We start from the raw sequence: 27,373 nt of genomic DNA, 5'->3' as shown, positions 1-27,373 counted from the left end.
CCTTCCTTTCCCCAGTTTTATTCAGAATACTAAAAAGTTTATATCTTTATGACATTGACCTAATATTGTTTTTTTCTTACTGCAACCTAAATTCAAATTGATTTTTAAATCGTAACTGTTATATATTATTAGCATGAATATCAAACTGTGTGTATCCCTTAATGAACCCCTGATTGCGGAGAAAGTATTGCATGATGAAATTGACATTGCATAAAATATAGAAATCAACGACAACGGAAGCCCACAATGAACGGTGTTTTAATCTTTTGCTGACGACAACTTTCAAATCTACATAGGACCAGGATTTTTTAAGGTAAAAAGTTACGAAATATATCAATGTAGTTCACATTTCATTTGGTTAGTTTGGTGATCACGAAATCAAATAACGTGTTCAAACTTGGGGCATTTTAGTTAGTCGCAGAACATGTCCGTCCTGGGACAACTCGGACCGTCTAAAAAAGACAGCTAGGACCATCTATAATGACAACTCAGACAAAGACAAAAGGAACATGTTTACTAAGTTTCAAGTTGATTGGACTTCAACTTCATTAAAAACTACCTCGACCACAAACGTTTACCTGAAGTGGGACAGACAGATGGAGGAGTGCACGCACAGACCAGAAAACATAATGCCCATAATTGAGGCATAAAAAATTGTAAAGTAACAACTTTAGAAAATTATGTATCAAGTATATTGCAGCAAAATAGGCTAGAAAAGGCTAAAGAGAAAAACAGTATCAGCGAATACACTGGTTGACAGAAAATTAGACTTTGAAATAAATAAATAAATAAAAGATTTAAGGAAAAATAACGAGTCTGATGAGAAATATCTAAATTGATACTTCTTTTTTATTCCAATTTTGAGTATATATAAAATTATAACGTAAGCATAAAATTTGCCTCAATGTAGTTACTGCCCTGTAATAAAAGTGAGGTATGTGTATCTGACACAATATAGCTCAAGTTAAATGAAACCTTTTTCCAGACATTTCAAGTATATTTTAAATAATATTAATAATTTTATTATATGAACTTTTCGGAAGTGTTTCACGACTTTTTTGGGGGAAAAAATGAATTTTATGAAGAATCTGTTGCCATCTAATACTTTCGAATAGACCTGCAGAGTTTATTTTCAATGCATTGTAAGTCAGGTTATGTATTTTGAAACTACCACAGAACAAACCATTTATTTTTGTGATTATCAAGCCCCCCCCCCCGAATATTAAACAGTTGCCTCCTTAGAAGGACACTATATGGACAACTAGCTGGATAAATAATAAAACACACGGACAATAACAGTAAGGGTACGACCTTTTGTTATTTTAAGGATGGGAATGGGGCAGCACGATTTTTTGCGGATTTTTTTAATTATTTTTAAAGTCTTTTAAAACTTGTCGCTAAGCATGCCTATTGATTCCAGCTCTTACCAGGACACCATATTTACATTCAAAGACCTCCTGGCACCTCCCCCTTTTAACTCCAAAAATTAATTGATTTTCTACTTATTAAACACGAGTTTAAATTGATTGATTGTTAGTTGTTTGCTTTTAATGTCAAGCGACTAATATTTCATATATAGTTAAGACAGGACGCGAAATTTAAAGTCATGTACGAAAAATGTATACAATATCATAACAAGTAAGGAGATGTGGTATGACTGCCAATTTGGCAACTATCAACTGGAGATCAATGAAGTAGTATTATCAATTATAACCAACCGTGCGGCCTTTGACAAAAAATGACAAATACCCATACTGTATATCAGTTATAAAATGCCACGACAAAAAAAATGTGAAACAATTAAGACGAAATAAACTAACGGCCTAAGGGACGACATCAAAAGTTCAATGAAGTATAACTAGAGGCTCTTAAGAGCCTGTGTTGCGCACCTTGGTTTATGAGTGTATTAAACAAAGGAAAACGATGGATTCATGACAAAATTGTTTTTTGGTGATTGTGATCTGTTCGTAGATCATACTTTACTCATCATTCTTGCTACTTACAATTTTCTCTATCTGTAAGGAACTTGGCCCTTTAGTTACAGAGGAACACATTTTGTAAAAACTTACCCAAATTTACAAATTAATGAAAATTGTTAAAAATTGACTATAAAGGACAATAACTCCTAAAGGGGTCAATTGACCATTTCGGTCATGTTGAATTATATGTAGATCTTAATTTGCTGAACATTAATGCTATTTGTAGTTTATCTCTATATATAATAGCATTCAAGGAAATAACCAAAAACGGCTAAATTTCTTTAAAAATTACCAATTGGGGGACAGCAACCAACCAACCAGTTGTACAATTCATATGAAATTTTTTAGAGCAGATATATAAAAATATACTTTAATAATGAGTTTGGCTCAGTTTGGTTGAATTTGGTCCAGTAGTTTCAGAGGAGAAGATTTTTGTAAAAAATTTACGAAAAATTGGTAAAAAAATGACTATTAAGTGCAATAACTCCTTAAGGGATCAACTTACCATTTCAATCATGTTGATTTTTTTGTAGATCTGACTTTGGTGAACATAATGGCTGTTTACAGTTGATCTCTATCTATAATAATTTTCAAGATAATTACAGAAAACGGACAAAATTTCCTTAAAATTACCAATTCAGGGACAGTAACCCAACAACCCATTGTCCGATTCATCTGAAAATTTCAGGGCAGATAGATCTTGACCTTACCCCTTGTCAGATTTGTTCAATGCTTTGGTTTCAGAGTGATAAGCAAAAATATACATTTAACCCCTATGTTCTATTTTTAGCCATGGAGGCCATCTTGGTTAGTTTGGTTAGTTTGGCGGGTCACCGGACACAATTTTTAAACTAGATACCCCAATGATGGTTGCGGCTAAGTTTGGTAAAATTTGGCCCAGTAGTTTCAGAGGAGAAAATTTGTTTATAAGTTAACGACGACGGACGCTCAAAATTCGGATTTGTGGACATATTTTTCCTGTCGACAGGAATACATAACTTTTTTGTATTAAAAGATAAACAGATAATGTTTATCTGTTTTATGTTAAATTATTTGTAAATTCTGTTTTATATATAAAATGTTCTTTAAATGTGTGCAATTTGTTGTTTTTTTCTTCAAATAATCCATATTTTTTTAACGAAAGTTTACTTTTGAACACTATTTTTATTTGTTTTTTTAAACTGAAAAAAGTTTTAAATGTCTGAATATCTATATTATTTCTTTTTATTAAACATAATTTGGCTAATTTATAAACTCTGCACTTTCCCTCTTTTTTGCCAAATTGAGTCCTGTTACCAGGAAATGGTAAACATATGGGGCTAAGGGAAGTAATATTTTTTTGTTAAGCTCTTGTGGCTCTATTCAACTAATAAAGTTTAATTCTGCGGTCACACTAGACAACGATCGCACTACGATCTGTGAAAAAATGCAAATGTTGACGATCGTAGCGCGATCTTGAAGATCACAGTGAGGTCGTATCACGGTCGTGGCGAGGTCTTCAAGTTCGTGATGAGCGTATACAACTTTGAACATGTTCAAAGCAATCGTGGTGGAATCAGGTATTAGTGAGTTCGCACTAAGGTCGTGGTAAGATCGCAAAGGTCGCTGTATCATTATAGCGAGATCTTAGTGAAAGCGTGATTCTATTCGAAGGGACCAGTACCATAGTGTGGAAACGGAACTGTACGGTTTTCTTATAATTTGGTCATTCGGGAGACTGTCAAAAGGGGCCCCGACATTTGCAAAATAACAAGTTGCTTGAAGAAAATTGGATGAACTCTTATGTTACTATATATAGCTATGTAACGTTTCTGCTTCAGGTTTTGGTAGCTCAAATATCCTCATAAAGAACCAATAAAATAATAAGAAAGCTATGTGCATCCAAACGTTTTCCTTAGAATGATGGAGCTCCATGATGTGTGAAACGATCAAATTTGCCACACAACAGGGATCAAAAATGTATAAAAAAAACGACGAAAAATGTCTAAAAAAACATCGAAAAATCAATGTTTGCTACCTGAATTTCCACATGTACCTTTTCTGATATATAGTCGTACCTGTCTGAAAGTTTTGAAGTCATTGTTCCAGTAGAAATCCAAATATATTCATTTTCTCCATGTCGGATATTTTTATTGACTGTACAATCGCTTGCAAGTTTACTGTACAATTACTCTGAGCCTTCCTGAACAATATCAATGAGAAGAACATAAACCGTGTACTATCTCTTCTGCCACATTCATGATTAGTTTATGTTTTCCATGATACTTCTGTGATATAAATATTTATTAAAACTACTGTAATCCAATGCTGCAACACATGTCTGGAATGATTTTCTCTCCTTTTTCTGTTACAATTTAATATCAGTTATTTATTTTGTATTGTTACCAATTTGTTATACCTAAATTACACACTCAAAAGTTGAGTCTGACTGAGCGGATCCGGCATGAGGGGAGAGGGAGTGTTGGTGATTGAAACCCCATTCAAGTTTTTCGATTTTATTTTTATTTTGTGGAATTTCAGGGTGTTCCGTGGTTTGGATCCCGCACCTGATCTGATATCGTCATTGATAGTATTGAATGATGATCCGATCATTCAACTGATTTTTTTTATAGTTTGGTCTTGTGTTGTGATAGGTTTTTTTTTTTTTAGAAATTGAGCGCACACAGACATTTTTAACCCCGCCAAATTCTGTATGTACCTGTTTTAAGTCAAAAGCCCGTAGTTCAGTGTTTGTCGTTTTTTCGTGTATGTCATATATGTTTTTCGTAAATTGTTTTATTATGAATTAGGCCGTCAGTTTGTGTATTAATTCTTATTTTTCATGTCGGAACCTGTTATTGCCGACTATAATTGCTTAAATCCATTTATTTTTTTAACTTTGAAAATCCTATCACATCTCCTTCTTTTTATATTGAAGAAATAAATAATTATGGTTTGATAAAATGTTGTTCTCACTAAAAAAAAACTTTTTCGTTAATTTGTCGGATTCTATAGTTGGGAATATTGAAAAGTTCCCGATATAAAAAAATATCATGTTGTTTTCTCTGTCTTTCAGATAACAAGGCCTCTCCAATCCTTGATAACATTTAATTTTACTTGAGCTTTTTCTTCCAGTAGTTATAGCTTGTAGTAAACAGAAATCTCATTGGAAATTATACCACATCTTCTTATTTTAATATCGTGTTTATTGACATATAATACTTGTCTTTTCTTGGATCCGTGGTTAGCTACCATCATTTCACATTCGAATTCCTTTATCAAGTTACAATATCCCGATCCTATGATGAAAAATTCTTTTTTTTATTGTTCAAATATGTATTTATTTGTTTTTAAATTGCTGGTCAAAAACATATTAAGTAAAATTCGAAATATGCTAATTACCCTTGCAGAGCATCTAGTCACCTTTTTTATATATAAATATTTATTTTGTACGAGGATAATTTCATTTTTATTTTAGATTAGATTCTTAACATATTTTGTACTGTCCTTTTCTTTTCGTCTTGTATACTTATTCAGTGGTTGTTTGTTTATGTGTTCAATTTGTTTTTCGTTCATTTTTTGTACATGAGTTAGCCGTTAGTTTTCTCGTTTTACATTGTTATTTCGGGGTCTTTAAAGTTTTATAGCTGACTATGCGGTATGGACTTTGCTCATAGTTGACGGCCGTGCGATGACCTATTGTTGGTAATTTCTGTCATTTTGGTCTCTTGTGGAGAGTTGTCTATTTGGCAATCATACCACATCTTCTTTTTTTATATCTATTGTATACATTTTGTTTTTGTCTCTGATATAGTCACCTTAAAAGGGTTCCTTGATAGGATCTTAATTGTTAAAATGACTGGTTTTGTGCTTATTTTCATTTCAAATACCATATATGAATATAATAGGACAGACAAGGAATATGGAACGCCATAGCTGTGTCACAGTGGAAAAATGGACAAAAATTTATTTTGATACTTTTTGGACATTTTGTTAAAGATTTTGTAAAACCAGTGATTTTGTTATATTTGCAATATTTCACTAGGGATTTTGATATTTTTATTGTGCAAGATTTAGGTCAAGTTTAGAAGATTAAGCTAATATAATTTCATGTTTTAATTTGTTTTTTTTTAAATGGCGACATTTTACTTCAAAATGATCTATTATTCCTGAGACTACTATAACACGTGTTATAGTAGTCTCAGATTATTCGTATTTGACAAGCCAAGGCTTTAATCCCATAAATAAGTCTGTATGTTCTATAATCGTTAATTATTATCTACATGTATGTGTTAATTTTTCTGTTATCCCTTATTTGAATTTTCTCCCTCATTTAGAGAAATATTTGTCAAGTACAAGTAGTTTTGGTTTGTTATATAAACTATGTTGTTATTTTGATGTGGCAAAATGGATTTAGTATTACACTGAGCAGTCCCAACTCTACTTCCATGCTGAACTTATTAAATTATACATCGAGCTAACCAGAGTCGTCTTTTGTTACAAGAGCTAGTCCCAGAGTCAGAGTCCGTACTGTTTATTGTGTGTGTGTGGTTCCAGACCAACACATTTCCCAGTCACAGATACACCCAGAATCTATTTGTGATAGCTGTCTTTCGTTGTTCATATTTAGTATATGCTGTGAAAGTTTAATTATTTTCAGCGTTTTTTCTCGATTATGAGTGCCCTTTTTATTATGTTCACATGGTTCAGTAGTATAACAATTATGTTGAGCAATAACATCATAATGATCAGTAAAATAATCATTATATTGTGCAGATCTGGTATTATATTCAGCACTTTAATCAATATACTTTTGTCTTTATATTCAGTACTTTTGAAAATATCTTCTGTCAACATATTATTATATTATGTAGATTTCTCATTATGTTGATTACAGAAACTGAAATATTCAGTGGTCAAACACACTTTTTATACGCCCACCGTCTTTAGACGGGACGTATTATGGTATACCGTTGTCCGTCCGTCTGTCCGTCCGTCGTCCACACTTCGGACAATAACTCAAAAACGCTTTCACCAATTTCCATGAAACTTAAGTGAATTGTTTATATCTATTGACGTAAGCTCCCTTTCGTTTTTTTTTAATTTCAAATTTTAAGTTTTGGATTTATGGGGCTTTATTTATAAAAAATGGGATCCGTTGTCCACACTTCGGACAATAACTCAAAAACGCTTTCACCAATGTCCATGAAACTTTGGTGAATTGTTTATATCTATTGATGTAAGCAAGCTCCCTTTCAATTTTTATAAATTTCAGATTTTAAGTTTTGGATTTATGGGGCTTTATTCATAAAAAAGGGGGATTTTTAACACTTCGGACAATAACTCAAAAAGGCTTTCACCAATGTCCATGAGACTTTGGTGAATTGTTTATATATATATTGATGTAAGCTCCCTTTCAATTTTTATAAATTTAAGATTTTACATCTCCGTGTTATGAATTTTTATTCTTAAAAAAGGGGGGATTTTCCAATTTTTGGACAATAACTAACACTTTTAAAAGCAAGTTAAAAGAGCAACGGGCGTATCATGCGCTAAAGCGCAGCACTTTATTATCAGTACTGTTATCATTATGTTGAGTGAAATAAATATTATGTTCTGTAGACTGATCATTATGTTCAGTAAAATAAATATTATGTTCAGTTCAAACAACTTTATGATCAGTGGTCAAAATGTTTTATGTTTGGTTCAAAAAATATTATACTAGGTGGTTAATCAATTACTTTCAGTGCTTTTTTTCATTATGTGGTGGTGGTAGACTTCCGAAAATAACCGAAAACATGTATATTTTTTTCGGGTTTATTTTCATACTGGCAACATGTCGTCTACTATACAACGTGCTCTTGTAGAACTTAATCTGCAAATCTTTCAAATTAAAATTTTTAAAGATGATAGGATAGAAGATATATATTTATGTGCGGTTCGCGTATGATTTTTGAAGTATGTAATTTACTCTATTGTGTTTTCACAATAGTAGTAAACCGGTTTTGGCGGTCAGTATATAATGAAAGTTTGCACGAGATTTAATTATCGAGGTTTGGGCAGTGACCATTATCGTACGTTTCCTTTGTATTGAAGTTTAATTTCGTAATGTCTGATACCGAGCCTGATAGACTACTTGATATGGAAGATGTAGAGATGCCGGGTCAAGCTGCTTCTGATGAAATTACCAATGCTGATTTGTTGTCGTTGATGAAAACCTATTTTACCAGAAAGTTGACGGGAATTGAGCGAAATTTTGCAGATACCACCCATGATCTTGCACGAAAGGTACAGAAATCTGAGAGTTCCTTCAAGTTCAAGGGTAACAAAGTGCAGTTTGACTTAAATTCTGATTTGTTAGATAATATTGATATTGCCGTAGACTGTATAGAGCACCGGAGATATGAGAAGGCCGTTAAAGTGTTGAAAGAATCTGGTCAATCTTTGAAGAAAAGGAATAAGCTGATTCGTATAGCTGATAAATCTGAAGGTGGGTGGAAAACTGTGGACGAGTATTTGTCGGATGACGTGGCTAGTGATTCAGAGGATGAGAAGCGCATTCGGGCGGCTGATGGCAGAGCAGTGAAGAAATTGAAAACCGTGAAGCAGGATAAGCGTCAAAACATAAAGAAAAGACCCGCGGAATCTGCTGGTGGTCCGTCTAGTATTGCTCACAATGGTAATAATGGTGGTTTTTCACAGCAACAGCCCTTTCTTGTTGCGGGGGCCGCCGCCCCCATCACATCTCGTCGGAACAGAGCTAGGGACATCTGTTACAACTGTGGTCTGTATGGACATTGGGCAAAAGATTGTAAAAAAGGGGGAAATTCAGCAGCTGCCAGAGGAGCACCAAACTGAGAGATCTCCAGATATTCTTAAGGTACAGAATGTAGACAATTTTGACTCTTTTTATGATTATGAATCTGGTACCTCTTGTATAAACGTTAAAAATAGACTGAGAAATTCTTTAGATTTTTGGAAAAATATTCATGCTTCAAAGTTTATTTTAGATTTAATTGAGAATGGTTATAAAATACCTTTAATTAACGAACCAGAAAGCGTTTTGTTAAGAAACAATAAATCTGCTTTAGAACATAAAGATTTTGTAGAAAAGGCAGTTCAGGAATTAATTGATGCTAGCTTGATAAAAGAAGTATCGAACAGACCGCATGTTGTTAATCCGTTAACTGTATCGATTAATTCATCAGGTAAAGGTCGTTTAATTTTAGACTTGAGACACGTAAATAAACAAGTTGTTTATAGTAAGATTAAGTTTGAGGACTGGAAAACTGCCAGTCAGTTTTTGACAAGCGATTGTTATGGATTTGCTTTTGATTTAAAAGCAGGATATCATCACATAAACATTTTCCCCAATCATCAGAAATATTTGGGGTTTTCTTGGAAGTTTGGTGAAACGGTAAAATATTTTGTTTTTACAGTTTTACCGTTTGGACTCTGTTCAGCGGGGTACGTATTCACTAAAGTTGTAAGACCTTTAATTGCTCACTGGCGCAAAGACGGTATCAAAATTACAGTGTATTTAGATGATGGTTTATGTTTAGCGGAGACTGAGAAGCTATGTTGTGAACAGTCTGTGAGGGTCAAAAACGATTTGATATTGTCAGGTTTTGTTCCAAACAAGGACAAGTGTATATGGACACCTGTTCAGACTTTACTTTGGCTTGGTTTCACTTGGAATTTGAAAAGTTCTTTGATGGAGTTGCCGTTAATTAAAATAGAAAATTTTGTCAATTTGATTGATGTAATTCTGTCTAAAGCTTTTAAAGTTAAAATTAGGTTATTAGCTAAATTATGTGGAAAAATAATTTCCTTTTCACCAGCTATTGGAAATGTTACTCAAATTATGACAAGGTGTACCTTTTCTGTTATAAATTTAAGACAAGACTGGGATCAGTACGTTGATTTGAGACAGCACTCAGACAGTATTCAAGAAATTATGTTTTGGAAGCAAAACATTCACTGTTTGAAGCCAGTACCGTTATTACGGAATAATTCTGAATTCAATGTTTTCACTGATGCTAGTGATATAGGTGCAGGAGGTTATTTGCAAGGTACTGATTATATTGCACACAGACAGTGGTCTGTGACAGAGGCAACAAAAAGCTCCACTTGGAGAGAAATCAAAGCAATTGAATTAGCATTAGATAGTTTTGCGAAAGTATTAGAACACAGTTCAGTTACTTTTTTCACAGATAATCAAAATGCTGTTAGTATTATTAAGAAAGGAAGTAAATTACCACACTTGCAATGTTTAGCTTTATCAATTTTTAATACTTGTGTGTCGTGCAATATTTCATTATATGCACAGTGGATTCCTAGAGAGGAAAACGAAAAGGCTGATGCTTTGAGTAGAATTATTGACATTGATGATTGGGGCATATCTTTTGAATTTTTCGATTTTTTGAATAGCATCTGGGGACCATTCACTGTTGATAGGTTTGCTAACATGCATAATACAAAGCTGACTAGGTTTAATTCGAAATATTGGAATCCTGCAACATCAGCGATAGATGCATTCACTTGCAACTGGCATGGCGAGAACAATTGGTTAGTTCCGCCAATTGGTCTAGTTAGTAACTGTATTAACCATTTAGTTTCTTGTAGAGCAGAGGGTACACTTGTTGTCCCTAAATGGCAGTCTGCTGCATTTTGGCCTTTGATTTTTAAACAGAACTCAGAATACGCTTGTTATGTTGTTGATGTTTTAGAATTTCATGAAACGGAAAGAATTTTTGTTGCTGGTAACAATTTAAACTCTTTGTTTGCTAATGGCAAATTTCACGGGAAAATATTAGCTGTACGTTTAAATGCTTCGGTTGTGTAATATGTATATTTATTTTACAGATTTGTATTACCACTGGGTATTGCATTTTGCTATGGTGTGACTGTGTACACGCATTGGACTGCCTTTTGTGGTCACTGGACCCTCATCTTATTGGTCGCTGGACTATTGTTATAGATTGCATTGTTTAACCAAGTCACTGGACTAGTATGGATATAGTTTCAAGGTACTGTATTTTATATTTATAACTTTATTTTGTATATATATATTTTGTAGACAATATTTTCTGTTGGATTTTGGTCACAGAACGAGCAGATTAAACATCCTGAACTTAAATCATTGTTTAATAGTTTATCTTCAACCATTATTGATGCTCGTGCAAAATCTACAGTAGAAAAATATGCTGGATATTTCAAAAGATTCGTTAAATGGACTGAAAAATACTCTGAAATTAAATGTGTATTACCCTGTCAAGAATTGTATGTAGGTCTATATTTACAAAATTTAATTCAATCAGCTAATCATTATAGCGTTATAGAATCCGCTTTTTATGGAATTAAATGGGCACATAATCTTGCTGGGGTAGCTAATCCATGTGATTCTGAAATGGTTAGATTGATCGTAGAAGCATCAAGAAGAAAATTGAACAGACCTATAGAGAAAAAGAGTCCAGTTACTTCTGATATTATGATCAAATTGTTTTTGAAGTACAATTCAATTGGTCGTTCTCTTAAAGATTTACGCCTATTAACAATGTGCGCACTATCTTATACCGGATTTTTAAGGTATCAAGAACTTTGTAGTATAAAAGCAAAGCACATTTCAGTTTGTAATCAATATATAGACATTTTTATTGAGAAGAGTAAAACAGACTGTTACAGGAAAGGCAGACATGTTTTGATTTCAAAGCTTGACACTCCACAATGTCCATGTACAATTTTAGACTGTTATTTAAAAGAAGCAAATATTGATTTGTCTTCAGATATGTATATATTTAGACCTTTGTCATTTTTGAAGAAATCAAAGAATTTTGTTCTAAGGAAGAAAAACGATAGTTTGTCGTATACCAGAGCGAGAGAATTAATTAAATGCGCATTATCAGAGATTGGTTGTAACTCTAAAGATTTTGGTTTGCATAGTTTTAGATCGGGTGGTGCAACAGCTGCCGCTCAAAACAATATTTCAGATAGGTTATTCAAAATACATGGTCGGTGGAAATCCGACCAAGCTAAAGATGGCTATGTATTAGAAAGTTTACAGAAGCGATTGTCAGTATCTCAAAATCTTGGTATATAATATGTACTTAACATCAAGTTTGCTTTCTTTGTGCGTCGAGATGGTCATTGCGCCTAACAGTACCTAAATATGTATTTAGTTTTCTATGATGCCTTTATCGTATAAAGGTACATATCTGAATGTGCTCAGATATGTATGCTTTACAAAAATCTAGAGAGATTTAGCACATAAATACTTTATGTTCGTTTGAACAGCGTGAATTTAGAACATAAATATATTTATGTGCGGTTCGCGTATGATTTTTGAAGTATGTAATTTACTCTATTGTGTTTTCACAATAGTAGTAAACCGGTTTTGGCGGTCAGTATATAATGAAAGTTTGCACGAGATTTAATTATCGAGGTTTGGGCAGTGACCATTATCGTACGTTTCCTTTGTATTGAAGTTTAATTTTCATTAAGAAATCTGTTTTTTAATGTATTGAAGTTGTATGTAAAGAATTAATGTGTTTTGTATATATTTTGTAGATGTTTGATAGCTGTCTTTTACCGGTATTGTTGATTGTGTGATGTTTATAAACCGGGATTTGTTTTCATAGATGCATGGTTGCCGTATTCAAAACATGAACTGTTAATGGTGTTTGATACATGTATTAGAAATATTGTGATCTCTGGATCTATATTTATTAAAATTGAGATGGTCATTGCGCCTAACAGTACCTAAATATGTATTTAGTTTTCTATGATGCCTTTATCGTATAAAGGTACATATCTGAATGTGCTCAGATATGTATGCTTTACAAAAATCTAGAGAGATTTAGCACATAAATACTTTATGTTCGTTTGAACAGCGTGAATTTAGAACATAAGACTCTTTTCAGCACCTTACTGATCAAGACTTGGTCAGACTAGGTGTTGAAACTATTGATGATAGAATAAAGAATGAGGGAAGCAATGAGGATGACTGTGACTATGACACAAACATTAGCAACTATAGGTCATAATGCCCCCAATAATTAGAAAAAGCCCCCGCATAGTCAGCTATAAAAGAGGGGGAATGATACCAGAGGGAGTGTCCCCGAAATGCTGTGTGGTAGACAGTGTTATTAATTAATTATTAGCGCCCTTTGTAAAACTTCAAATTTCATAATTAATGTATTTCATTGTTAAATAATTTAAATGAAGCATATAAGTATATATTTGTTAATTGCATAGCTTTTGCTATTTGAATTCGTTGGTTAAAGATATTAATTTATATTGTCAAGTTTACAAGTGTGGACACAGATGAGTGTGGATAGTATGTATGGATGTTTGACAGTGTCTTAATATGACAAAATGAGTTCTATGTTTTTTCTATATGGTGTTATTAACTATGTTGCACGATGACAACCAAATCTGAGCATTATGAGTGTTATTTATTTAATTTTTTATGCCCCCACCTACAATAGTAGATAGGCATTATGTTTTCTGGTCTGTGGGTCCGTTCGTTCGTTTGTCCCGCTTTAGGTTAAAGTTTTTGGTCAAGGTAGTTTTTGATGAAGCTGAAGTCCAATCAACTCGAAACTTAGTACACATGTTCATTATGATATGATCTTTCTAATTTTAAAGCCAAATTAGACTTTTGACCCCAATTTCACGGTACATTGAACATAGAAAATGGAAGTGGGAGTTTCAGGTTAAAGTTTTTGGTCAAAGTAGTTTTTGATGAAGCTGAATTCCAATCAACTTGAAACTTACTACACTTGTTGCATATGATATGATCTTTCTAATTTCAAAACTCATAACTGCTCCAAAAGTAATCTGATAGAATTTCAAGCATTTTAAGCCAATATTATCAACATCTACTAATGAGTCTTAATATGTCTACATATCTAAAAAGTCATAGTATTCAAAAGGTAATGCAAAATTATTCCTTTTCATTTTTTAGCTCACCTGGCCCAAAGGGCCAAGTGAGCTTTTCCCATCACTTTGCGTCCGGCGTCCGTCGTCGTCCTGCGTCCGTCGTCGTCCGTCGTCGTTAACTTTTACAAAAATCTTCTCCTCTGAAACTACTAGGCCAAATTAAACCAAACTTGGCCACAATCATCATTGGGGTATCTAGTTTAAAAAATGTGTCCGGTGACCCGGCCAACCAACCAAGATGGCCGCCATGGCTAAAAATAGAACATAGGGGTAAAATGCAGTTTTTGGGTTATAACTCAAAAACCAAAGCATTAAGAGCAAATCTGACAGGAAGTAAAATTGTTGATCAGGTCACGATCTATCTGCCCTGGAATTTTCAGATGAATCGGATAATCGGTTGTTGGGTTGCTGCCCCTGAATTGATAATTTTAAGGAAATTTTGCTGTTTTTGGTTATTATCTTGAATATTATTATAGATAGAGATAAACTGTAAACAGCAATAATGTTCATCAAAGTAAGATTTACAAATAAGTCAACGTGACCGAAATGGTCAGTTGACCCCTTTAGGAGTTATTGCCCTTTTTAGTCCATTTTTAACCATTTTTCGTAAATCTTAGTTATCTTTTACAAAAATCTTCTCCTCTGAAACTACTGGGCCAAATTTAACCAAACTTGGCCACAATCATCATTGGGGTATCTAGTTTAAAAAATGTGTGGCGTGACCCGGCCAACCAACCAAGATGGCCGCCATGGCTAAAAATAGAACATAGGGGTAAAATGCAGTTTTTGGCTTATAACTCAAAAACCAAAGCATTAAGAGCAAATCTGACAGGAAATAAAATTGTTGATCAGGTCACGATCTATCTGTCCTGGAATTTTCAGATGAATCGGATAATCGGTTGTTAGGTTGCTGCCCCTGAATTGGTAATTTTGAGGAAATTTTGCTGTTTTTTTTGTTATCTTGAATATTATTATAGATAGAGATAAACTGTAAACAGCAATAATGTACAGCAAAGTAAGAACTAAAAATAAGTCACTATGACCAAAATAGTCAATTGACCCCCCTAAGGAGTTATTGCACTTCATAGTCAATTTTTAACAATTTTTCTTAAAATTTGAAGATTTTCAATAACATTTTCCACAGAAAGTACTGTTAGAGATAATTGTAAGCAGCAAGAATGTTTAGTAAAGTAAGATCTACAAACACATCACCATCACCAAAACACAATTTTGTCATGAATCCATCTGTGTCCATTGTTTAATATTTACATAGACCAAGGTGAGCGACACAGGCTCTTTAGAGCCTCTAGTTTTGTTATATGGATACACATTTGAGTGATACATGTACCAATACAATATTTGTTGTGGTATGAAAGTGCAGTAATTAGCATTTACTGTAACTATGTTAATTCACACAAATTGAAAAATAAACAAATGAATGGACCAGATGCTCCGCAGAGCCCAGCTTTATACGACTGCAGAGGTCGAAGCCTGAACAGTTGGGGCTAGTATTGACACAACATTCAAGCTGGAAACAGCTCTGAGTTTGAATTGTGATTAAATAGATGACACAGCTTAGGTTTCTGACACAGAATGAATGTGGTCTAATGAACTTAAATATTTGTTTTGCTTTTGTGTTAGGAGCAATTCACTATGCTGCTGAATATTAATCCTTTCAAACAAAAATATCTAAAGAAATTTTCTTTTTAATTTCTGAAATGAGAAACATTTAGAGGAGACAAACTTCAGTTAAGAGATCAGAAACTAAAAAAATGTATAATTTTTCCATTTGTAAAAGGGCATACCCTAGAAAGTGCTTGCAATCACTGAATGGTTATTAATGACTGCTTTAATTTATCAGTTGGTAATAAAGTGAATATTGTATTGTAAAGTTTAATATTTGCATCGTCGCAAAATCTTTGGTTACCCTCTTTGTACAACACAACTTAAATAAACTAATAGTATGCTACTTTCCAGTGACTTCTTATGTAACAGTTCATTAAGAAATTTTAGGAATTTAATTTTTTAGTCGACATATTGCCATTTACTCGTAATAACAAATCGGTTATGACCATCGGTAATGACCATCGGTATAAAATGTGTTTACTTTAAATTTGACAATTAAGTAAAATTAACAATGTGAAACTTCTTATTTTTATTTAGCTTATCTTTTTATTATAATATAACGATAAAATTACCTATATGATAGCGTCTTTTGAATGAACGGTCATACCATATGAAGAGTTTAGAAGTATTAAAAGTAAACTGTAACAGAGTGTTAATTACCCCGACCATACGCGTATGGTCGGACCATATGAGTATATACCCATATGGTCATGACCATACGCGTATGGTCCAAATACTCATATGGTCCGGAACATATACATTCAGTGAGAAAGTTATATATTTTATAGATCATACAGACACCAAAATAGGAAATTGATAATTCTTGTATATCCTTTTATTGATGCGTTTTGTTATTTGATTTAGCCACGTGATTATGGATGTTCCGAATTGAGTTTTCTCTTATACCCCAATCCCACTAAGCCACGATCGCACTACGATCTGTGGAAAAAATGCAAATTTTGATGATCGTGTAGGTCGCAGTAAGGTCGTACCACGGTTGTGGTGAGATCTTCCAGATCGTGAAGAGCGTGGCCATCTTTAAACATGTTCAAAACAATCGTGGTGCGGTCGTGGCGAAATTAGGTCGTGGTAGAAGCGTAGTGGAAGCGCATTAAGATCGTATAAGATCGCAAAGGTCGCTGTACAATCGTTGCGAGAGCGTAGCGAAAGCGTGTTTCTATTCGGAGAGATTGCGCTACGATCTCACAGCGACGTTATCACGACCTTAAGTTCAGTATTTTTGTGATTTTACTCTCTACTCTGTTACCGGCCACAAAAGAGCTCATCAACCAGAGAATTAAGTTAATAAACACAAAGCTGTAATAAATTCCAGTAATTTTAAGTTTTGGAAGCTCTTTGGTATTGTATTAGGTACTTTAAATGAAAAGAAAAGTTACAAGTAACATGTCAAATTGATATTAGTTTAAACGAGTAAACACTAGGGACTATATTCGTGAACAACGAAGCGAAGAAGAACAGACAATTGTGGTCTCGGTCGTATATTGGTATGACGTTGCCGTCGTCGTCGTCGTCGTCGTCGTCGTCCGAAAACATTTGGAGTTTTCGCACTTTAACTTAAGTATAAGTAAATAGAAACATGTGAAATTTAAACAAAAGGTTTATGACCATAAAAGCAAGGTTGGGATTGATTTTGGGAGTTCTGGCCTTAAAGGAATAAAACTTTGCTCAGTGCTCGGAGCACAAAAATCATGCTTGAAACATGAAATCCAGCAATTTGATTGGTTGATTTTCGAGTCCAAGTACAAAAATCATGCTCGAAAGTTTTATGACCGTGAGGCCAGGTCCCAACAGTTTAGGAATTAGGGACAAAAAGGGCCCAAAATAGCATTTTACTTGGTTTTCGCACAAGAACTTTCAGTAAACAGAATTCTATTAAAGGAGTAGGTACGGTAAGACTCCTTTTTGGCCCCAAAATATAGCAGTTTTACAAAATTGTGATAATGTAATCGTCAAGCCATTTTTTGGAAAGTATTTAATGATTCTTGTACATAAATATGGGCTGTGTTTGACAATACAATGCACATATATCGGGTACTAGCATCATAAAGTCACGCTAAATTACTGAAATCTTCACAATTTCAGCATTTTAGACAAATTTCAGACGGTTTCTGTCTAAAATCATCTTCGCTAGCCAAGGGTTACGAGAGAGCGGGAGTGGTTCGTAACCCTTGGCTAGCGAAGATGGTCTAAAATGAAAGTGGCCGCATTCGTGTTCATCCATAATATTGAAATGTAAGTTGTATTTGATGATAATACATACTATATATAAAGGTTGAGGATGAACACGGATGCGGCCACTTTCATTTTTGACCAAAACCATCTGAAAAGTGACGATTTTTGGCGAATTTGATAGATTTTTCATGATTAAGCTTGAATCAGAGCGTTTTTAATGACTAAATCAGTTGAAATCTTTCACAAAAACTAATTGAATCAATTGAAATAGACACTTAAGTGTTTAAAAAGTGTCTAAAATATTTCGTCAGATGAACTTGAAAATTGAGGCCAAAATCGGCCCTTACCGGACCTACGTCTTTTAACATAAGGTTTATGACCACAAAAAGAAGGTTGGGATTGATTTTGAGAGTTTTGGTCCCAACGGTTTAGGAATTAGGGGCCAAAAACGGTCCAAAACAAACATTTTTCTTAGTTTTTGCACAATATCTTCAGTATAAGAAAATAGAAATCTATGAAATTTTCACACAAGGTTTATGACGACAAAAGGAAGGTTGGGATTGATTTTGGGAGTTTTTGTTTTCGTATAAAGCTGCGCCCTGCGGAGCATCTGGTTCTTTTAGTGGCACAAAAGCGTGGAATTCATTATCCAGTGAAATAAAAAAATTATACTATAGGTGTTTTTTATACGACCTCAAACATTTTTTTGGATTGTATAATGGTATGATGTCGTTGTCGTCTGCGTCGTCCGAAGCCCAATTGGTTTCCGGACAGTTTCTTTAGTTTAACAAAATAGATCTTAATGATTTTTTTTCTAAAGGGTCAATACCACAAAAGGAAGGTTGGAATCGATTTTGGGGATGGTTGTCCAACCGTTTTGGAATAAGAAGCCCAAAACAAGGATTTTTTCTAGTAAGGATAATAACTTGTGTATAAGTATTTCATTTGCTCTGAAATTGTACCACAATGTTTAAACCCACAAGTAGAAGGTTTGGATTCGTTTACGGGGTTATGGGTCAAAAGTTTAGGAATAAAGGGCCAAAAAGGGACCAAAAGCCAGCATTTTTCTAGTTCCAAGACAATAAATTGTGTGTAATTGTATTGACTTCTCCAAAATTGTACCACAATGTTCCACATAACAAAGGGGAGGCTAGGATTAAGTTTTGGAATAATTGTCCAAAATATGTAGGAATTAGTGGGGCCAAAAAAGGGCAAAAAAGAAGCATGTTTCTAGTTTCCAAACAAAAATTGTTTAGGTGAATGAATCTCTCTGAAATCGTAATACAAGGTTCCATACTACAAGGGAAATGATGGGATTGAGTTGAAGGGTTATTGCTTAAAAAGGGGGTTTCAATAAGTTTTTTTTAGGGGGGGTTAAATTTTTCAAGGGATTCCTTTTTTTCAAAAAAATTCGAAATTCGAATTTTGAAAAATTTCAAGAAGAAGCCTTCAATTGCACAGTATTGTATAGTAGATTTGTTAGATCTCTGGCCACATTTATTTTGTGACAAAAACCTTAATTATGACAAAAATTCGATCACAATCCAAATTCAGACAGTATGAAGCTTCAATATTGTGACCAAATTTTCTCCAACCGTTCAGGGTTGCACCACTGCGGTCGTATACAGATGTGCCCTGCGGAGCACCTGGTTGTTGTTGTAATTATAGTTTGTTTATTTAGATCTATTGTTTACATTTGTATATAAGTAAATTATTCATTTATGTAGTTGATATTTTATGTAGAGCGCCTTATTGAAATTTGGTTTAATCCTAATGAGTTTTATTATATTATTATTATAACTCGGGGTGAGGGTCCAGCCTCCCTTTTTGGGAAAAAAATCCTGCTTGCTTATAAAGGGAATTCCCGAAGCTTGACTGGAGCGAGGCCCCTCTTAGGCAGTCAGCGGGGCCCCACTCATGAAAATTACCGAATCCGCCACTGGATGTTGCCATCAAAACTGTGTCACTTAAAATAATTTGTCTCCGGGTATATTGTTATGCAATCTGTAACTTTACTACAATGGTTCTTTTATGGTTGCCATGGTAATGGTTGTTTTGTTTTAAGGGGACAATAATTTGATGGGTTTTATTTTTTTTTGGGGGGGGGGGGGAGTTGACGAATAGATCTAATCATTTTGATCTGTTGCTACGCAAGTTTATATTTTACTACAGCAAAGCTTCATTTTTAGGCAGTTAAGCTGCCTTATGCGAGCACTCTGGATTTGTGTGCTACCCAATAAATGCTGAAATACGTGCCATTGTTATTATCTAGCTGGCTACTATATTATTTGTAACTTATTGGACAGTTTTTTTATACTTTTCATTCTGAATTACAAAAAATATGACCAGAAAAACCTTAAATGATCGTCGATTTTCCCAAAAGTTTTGAAGTTGCACATAGTCTGAAGTAGAGCACATTAGGAATCCTTATGTAGTTTATTATCCTCTGAGCTTTTGGCTAAGATGTCAAAGAACAAATGTATGAAATATCTAATCGCCGAAAATCTCTAAAGACAAGTAGTTAAGATTTCCCAAATTGCAAAAGTCGTAGGAATATTGTTTGTCGACAATACGTAGTCAACTACGTATATAAGTTCAACTGTTGGCGGCAATTTTGAATTTAAAAGAAGACGAAATTTTCGTATCTTTTCAATTTGGACGCAGGGGTTTAAATTAGCGGTGGTCCAAGGTCTGTGACCTTCCACTTTTGCAGTCGGACTTTCTACTTTGTTACTAGCTACGCACGACATGCCCGACGGACCTTGAAATAATATAAAAAAATAACTTTGCAAACATTTTTACCAAAGTTTCCTAATAAACGATCTCAAACTTATATTCATCATTACTATTCATGACAGCCATGTTCAATTTGTTCTACCGCTAGCTTTATACATAAAATCGCCGATAAATAATGTGTAAATTCGAGTAAAATCGTATCTCAATATCTGTCAAAAACAACATTGAAACCAAAATGGCTGCCACGATATTACAATATCGGATCCGATTCCGGAAGCGGATGAGGGTAATCCCGGATTTGGCTATTAAAAAAATCCAGACAGGTTACAAAATACATCTATGCATCTATGCATGTTAATAAATATAAACACTAGAATTAAAAACCAAAAGACTTATATGAAAAAGAAAGAAAAAGCAGAAAATATTTTATACACCAATTTTAATGTGAAAATCCAATACATTGTGACAGCTGGGAACAGTTTATCTAACAATATATATGTTCCTGGTAACAGTATAATTTTTTTTCATCAGTGATAAATGTTGGTAATGCATGTTAAATGCTTTTCAAGTTGAACATATTACTGCAATTTCAAGGGGTATTTTTCCTTCTCAATTTTGATAGGTCAGTTAAAATAGCTGGAAGTTTCTTATATAAAAAAAAGATGTGGTATGATTGCCAATGAGACAACTATCCACAAGAGACAAAAATGACCAAAACTTGGTAAAGGACAAGATCCCCACCCCTAAACCATATATATATATTCATGTATGGGACAATATAACAAATCATATGAAATATAGGTGGAGTTCGTGGGGCCACTCTGTTTGAGAATATATAATGGTCGAGATCCACAATCTTAAACAATATATATATTTATGTATGGGACAATATTACAAATCAAATGAATTATAAGGGGGTCCCTATGGTCACTGTACCCCCTCCTGTTTGAGAACTTGGAAACATTCGAGATCTCTAAATTAAATGAAATATAGGGGGAGTCCCTGCAGTCACCTGATTGAGAAATTGGAAAGAGTCGAGATCCCAACCTTTAAATTAAACCATATATATTCATGTATGAGCACTAATCAAATGAAATATAGGGAGGGTCCTTAAGGTCACCCTACCCACTCCTGTTTGATAACTTAGAAACATTCATTCATTCATATCTTTATTTCCTTTATCCCCACCCCTCAACCATATATATTCATGTATTGGACAATTTAACAAATCGAATAAAATATAGGGGAAGTCACTGGGGTCCCCCACCCCTCCTGTTGGAAAACTTGATAACGGCCGAGATCCCCACCCATAAACCATATAATTATATTCATATATGGGACAATATAAAAAATCAAATGAAACATAGGGGTAGTCCCTAGGGTCACCCCACACCCTCTTGTGTGTGTTTTTAAAACTTGCAAAAGATTGAGATACCAACGCCTAAACCATATTCATTCCTGTTTGTCATTTCAGAAAAGATTGAATGACATACAAGGTCAATCTCATATGTGACACATATGCATGTCACTTTGCTAGACCCTAAAACTTGTCATTTTATTCCAAACTTAGACATCGTTGATTTGGGGAGAAGGTGGGAGTCGTTTACATTTACTATGGACAGGTCAGTCAGACCTCACCATTGATCCCTGTAGTAGTAAACATTTGTCTGATTTGTGTCTCATAACTTTTGTACTGTACCACGCAAACTCAGTTTGCTTTCCAGGGAAGCAAGTCCATTCATACTTTTACAAGCTCGTACTGCTGACTCATGAAAGACTCATGACCACGAATGGTCATGTGCGTTGCTATTGAAACCCTTAATAAAATATGAATGATTTGCCTTAATAATTAATTCATTAAATGAACATAAATGTACAATTATATATGAATGTTTAATGTTTGTTGTTTTAAATCTTTAAAAAATGTTGAAGCAACATTGCCACAGTTTTCGTAATTATGTTTGCCTTGGTTTTTGGTTAACTGCCTACAGTGCTTACAGCGCTTTGATTACTTTTTTATACGCCCGTCAAAATTTTGACGGGACGTATTATGTTATACAAATGTCCGGTGTCCGTCCGTCTGTCCGACGTAAACATGTCGCGCCGTAACTTGAGAACGACTAATCCAAATTTCACGAAACTTATTGTAGTTGTTTCTTATGATAGTCAAATGATCTGTATACTTTTCGGTCAAAATAAGATTAAAACTTTTTGAGTTACGGCACTTTGTAACTAAAACAGGGGGGTGTTTTTTTCACATGTCGCACTGTATATCAAAAACAATTTTTGATTATTGCTTAATACTTTACACACTTCTTAGTTATATTAATTTAAAGATCTGTATACTTTTTGGTGATGATTCAAAATTTCATTTTTGAGATATTTAGTATTTTGTAAAAAAGGGGAGGGGATTTTTACATGTCGCGACGTATCTCAAAAACGATTTATGATTATTGCTTAAAATTTTACACACTTATTTTGTTATATTAATCTTAAGATCTGTATACTTTTTGGTGATGATTTAAAATATTGTTTTTCAGTTATTTAGTATTTTGTAAAAAAGGGGGAGGGTATTTTTACATGTCACGCCGTATCTCAAAATCAATTTATGATTGTTGCTTAAAACTTTACACACTTCTTTGTTATATTGATCTCAAGATCTGTATACTTTTTGGTGATGATTTAAAATTTCATTTTTCAGTTATTTAGTATTTTGTAAAAAAGGGGGAGGGTATTTTTACATGCATGTCACGCCGTATCTCAAAATCAATTTATGATTATTGCTTAAACTTTACATACTTCTTTGTAACATTAATCTTAAGATCTGTATACTTTTTGGTTTTAATTCAAAATTTTATTTTATATTATTTCATATTTGTTTTAGCCCACTTTGCTATATTCATAAATTTTTATCCGTTATCATTGTCCGTTAACTTATCTAGAATTGTAAAAACTGGTTTCCTCTGCATACTAATGAGCTTAATTATTTTACCAAACTAGGGAACAAGAAATCTTCATAGGGATACATAGATTGAACATTTTCTAAATGAATCCACAGAACTCTGTGTCTCACCTGCAGTTGCTGCTGTTAGTGTAAAAGTGTGATGTTGACTATAAAAGTGAGTATATTTATCAGTAAAATACAGAATTTAAAAAATTATATATGTGCATGCATCATAATCCATAGTTCTCCATCCATGAACTATGGATAATAAAAACAATGTTATAGCAATGACTAAAAAATATTCATAGATCTAATTTTAAGGGTTAACTTATTATAGCTCTTCATCTTTTATATACGCTTTGGATTTTAAATATTTTGGCCACGAGCATCACTGAAGAGACAAGTGTTGTCGAAATGCGCATCTGGTGCAGAAAAATTGGTACCGTTAATGTTATTATTAAATTTTTGTCGAGCCTGCAACTTTTGTTGCAGAAAGCTCGACATAGGGATAGTGATCCGGCGGCGGCGGCTACGGCGGCGGCGTTAGCTAACTTCTTAAAAGCTTTATATTTTAGAAGGTAGAAGACCTGGATGCTTCACAAATTGTATATAGATGCCTCATGTTACGAACTTTTGGTCAGTAACATGTCCAATGTCCTTGACCTCATTTTCATGGTTCAGTGACCACTTGAAAAAAAAGTTAATATTTTTTGTAATGTTAAATTCTCTCTTATTATAACTAATTGGATAACTATATTTGGTATGTGCATACCTTGCAAGTTCTTCATGCCCGTCAGACAGTTTTCACCTGACCTCGACCTCATTTCATGGATCAGTGAACAAGGTTAAGTTTTGGTGGTCAAGTCCATATCTCAGATACTATAATCAATAGGGCTAGTATATTCGGTGTATGGAAGGACTGTAAGGTGTACATGTCCAATTGGCCGATGTCATCTGACCATGACCTCATTTTCATGGTTCAGTGGTTATAGTTAGATTTTTGTGTTTTGGTCTGTTTTTCTCATAATTTATGCAATAGATCTTCTATATTTGTTGTATGGAATGATTGTAAGGTGTACATGTCTAGCGAGCAGATGTCATCTGACCTTGACCTCATTTTCATGGTTCAGTGGTCAAAGTTAAGTTTTTGAGTTTTGGCCTTTTTATCTAATACTATATGCCATAGGTCAACTATATTTAGTGTATGGAAATATTTTATGATCTATATGTCAGTCGTGCAGGTTTAATTTGACCTTGAACTCATTTTCATGGTTCATTGCTCAGTGTTAAGTTTTTGTGTTTTGGTCTGTTTTTCTTAAACTATAAGTTATAGGTCAACTATATTTGTTGTATGGAAGCATAGCTGTACATGTCTGCCTGGCATGGTTCATCTGACCTTGACCTCATTTTCATGGTTCATTGGTCTTTTTTTAGTTATCTTGGTTAAATAAATGTTAAGTTTATGTGACAGTCTTTAATAAAGCTTTATACTTAGGACTATCAACATAATATCAATGATAAGTAAAGAAGGCGAGATATTTCAGCGTGTGCACTCTTGTTTATCTTGTTGTAGTTTATCATGGAGACTGCAATGATAAATTATAAATCACAAAAAATCCTTAATCTCACCATTGCACGTGTCAGAAATGCTAAATATATGGACTCATCTTAAAATTCCTTAATAATAACCCTGATTGGTAAGGTTACCGTAGTATTTGATGATTATTTAAGAAAATTGTACCCTGAATTTTATTTTTAGATTTCAGCAACAGAATGAAGAATTCCAAGAGTCTAATACGGTTTATTAAACAGGATTTTATCATTGAATCAACATCCTACAAGAATATAACATACAAATAAGTAATGATGTGCAGGGAAGAACACTTAAACAAAACTGTAAGAGACATACAGTGGTGGTGTATTTTTAAAGAGACCGAAAGAACCTATAATAACTTGCCATGAGTGTATATTTTCAAAACCAGAAGCTCGTTCATAATAATATACAATTTAAATTAAAATTATTGTATGAACATTACAGATAAAGTCCCAAAAGAGAAAATTTAGTTTTAAATGAAACATTTAAGTACAAAACATTGAAATAGTCCTTTCCATGTTGTGTGACATGTAGAAAGTTTATGCTTTCACCATTCATGTAGCTCCATATAGAGGAATGGGTCCCAGTCCCCCTCCCCCCAAAAAAACGCATTCGTATCCGACAGCAATTAATCGATAAAAAACACCAAACAAAAATCAAAAGGGAAACATACCATCGACACTTGATACATGTAGCATGCTCTGCATTGTGAATGAAAACTAAATCAACAAAGATTTTTTTTATGTTTTTTTAGACATGAGACAAGCAATGAGAAGGTTCCTACCTTGGTACAGGCGTTTGAATAAATTATTTTTAGAATATTAAGTTGATAAATGGATTAGAAAAAAATCTTTCGTTCTGTCTTTTGCAAGTAAGACCCTTTTCCCTGAGTAATTTGTTTCAAAGTTGATCAACAAATACAACTAAAATCCAGGATGCGAGTCATCGATGTACATGACTTTGCTTGTCTTCTTACTTTATTGTCATGCCTGTGACATGCGAAAGATACAGATAACAATCCTACGGCGTTAGCTATTTGTATTGAGCTTGATATTTTATATGGTAATTGACTTTAACTGAAGGCTTCATACCTTGTGGCTTATACATGTATAACGAAAGTCTGTATTATGTCTGTTGGCCTTGACCTCATTTTCATTGTCAAGCAACTGCTTGAAAACAAATTTCTATTTTTATTATGTTATTTTCCCACTTACCTATTAATGAACTACCGAATTGGACTATTTGACGGATTTGTAATAACATGAGCAACAGGATGGGTGCTACATTTATATGTGGAACAGGATCAGCATACCCTTCAGGAGCACCCGAGATCAAACCCATGGTGGGATTCGTGTTGCTTAGTCATTAGTTTTCTATGTGTCTTGTGAACTATTATTTGTCTAATTTGCACAGGTCATTAGTCAATGTTAAATTTAGTTTTTTTGTCTATTTCTTTTAGCAATACTAGTATATAAAACTAGATATAGTGTATGAAATGATTTTATGATTTAAATGTCTTGTCTAGCAGGGGTCATCTGACGAGTCACCTTGACTTTATTTTTTCATGGTTCATTGGTCAATATGTAATTTTCATTGTGTTGGCTGTTTCTTGTATGAGATAAGCAATAGAAAAACTATATTACGCGTGTATAATGATTGTCAGCTATACATGTCTTTCTGACTTAAATTGGTTTATCTCACATTGACTTCATTTTCATGGATCTTTGACAATGTGTGATGTATGTGACACCTGTACTAAAACTCTAACCTTGGTCTATCAGCATACAATAATTCGTGAATATAAAAGCAGGCGAAACGTTTCAGCTTGAGCATTCTCGTTGCATCTTATAAGTTGTATTTGTCTGACTGAGACATTATTGGTTAGAGCTTACAGGACTGACTTTAATTGTTGAGGACCAAGAAATTTGATCAACAAGAAAGAAATAAAGATAGGTTGTATAAAACATGCTCACGACCAAAACAAGTGACTGTCATATTTACTTTCTATAATATTATCTACAATATGTTCAGTTACTGTTAAATTCTTGTGAAGACTCGATTCGTGTTCATTTCCAATTAAAAAAAATCATGTGATAGATCGATTCACTTTGGGTTCATAGGTAGAAAATTTGTCTGTAGTTTAGATCTTTTTATACACTAACCGTGATTTTGAAAGTGCTTTAGGTCATGGACAAAAAAAATCATTTTTTTGCACTTGAACACTCTTTTACTTGTAACGTAAAAGATGAAGAAAACCTAATAAGACTCCAATTAGTAATAGACTGAAATATCTTTTGTAGAAGTGTTACTGTTTTATGGAGATTTAACTAACATTTCTTTTCATATTTAGAATTATGTATTTTAATTGGATTCTGCCTTACT

The 27,373-nt window shown here is 33.7% G+C and overlaps 2 protein-coding genes and 1 long non-coding RNA gene across 3 annotated transcripts in view; all 3 read left to right on the top strand.

The window, feature by feature from the left end:
* Positions 1–27,373, top strand: part of LOC139491937 (uncharacterized) — a 219,071-nt gene that overhangs the window by 90,054 nt on the left and 101,644 nt on the right. The gene's annotated exons all lie outside the window — the stretch shown is intronic.
* On the top strand, positions 106–25,456 carry LOC139491925 (uncharacterized). Its single transcript, XR_011656671.1, has 3 exons — positions 106–313; positions 23,454–23,572; positions 25,157–25,456. It is a non-coding gene; the product is annotated as an uncharacterized lncRNA (long non-coding RNA).
* LOC139491924 (uncharacterized) lies at positions 7,901–12,852 on the top strand. The gene is made up of 3 exons (XM_071279852.1): positions 7,901–8,838; positions 10,824–10,987; positions 12,525–12,852. Exon 1 carries the CDS (start codon positions 8,067–8,069, stop codon positions 8,814–8,816), a length of 750 nt encoding a protein of 249 aa, XP_071135953.1. The 5' UTR covers positions 7,901–8,066; the 3' UTR covers positions 8,817–8,838; positions 10,824–10,987; positions 12,525–12,852.

The sequence above is a fragment of the Mytilus edulis genome, chromosome 10, assembly GCF_963676685.1.
Source record: "Mytilus edulis chromosome 10, xbMytEdul2.2, whole genome shotgun sequence".
Lineage (NCBI taxonomy): Eukaryota > Metazoa > Mollusca > Bivalvia > Mytilida > Mytilidae > Mytilus > Mytilus edulis.
This window is presented reverse-complemented; position numbering and strand designations above follow the sequence as displayed.

Bases quoted from the DNA above. Each gene is read 5' to 3' on its own strand.
- LOC139491924 (XM_071279852.1), top strand. From the start codon at position 8,067: ATGTCTGATACCGAGCCTGATAGACTACTTGATATGGAAGATGTAGAG.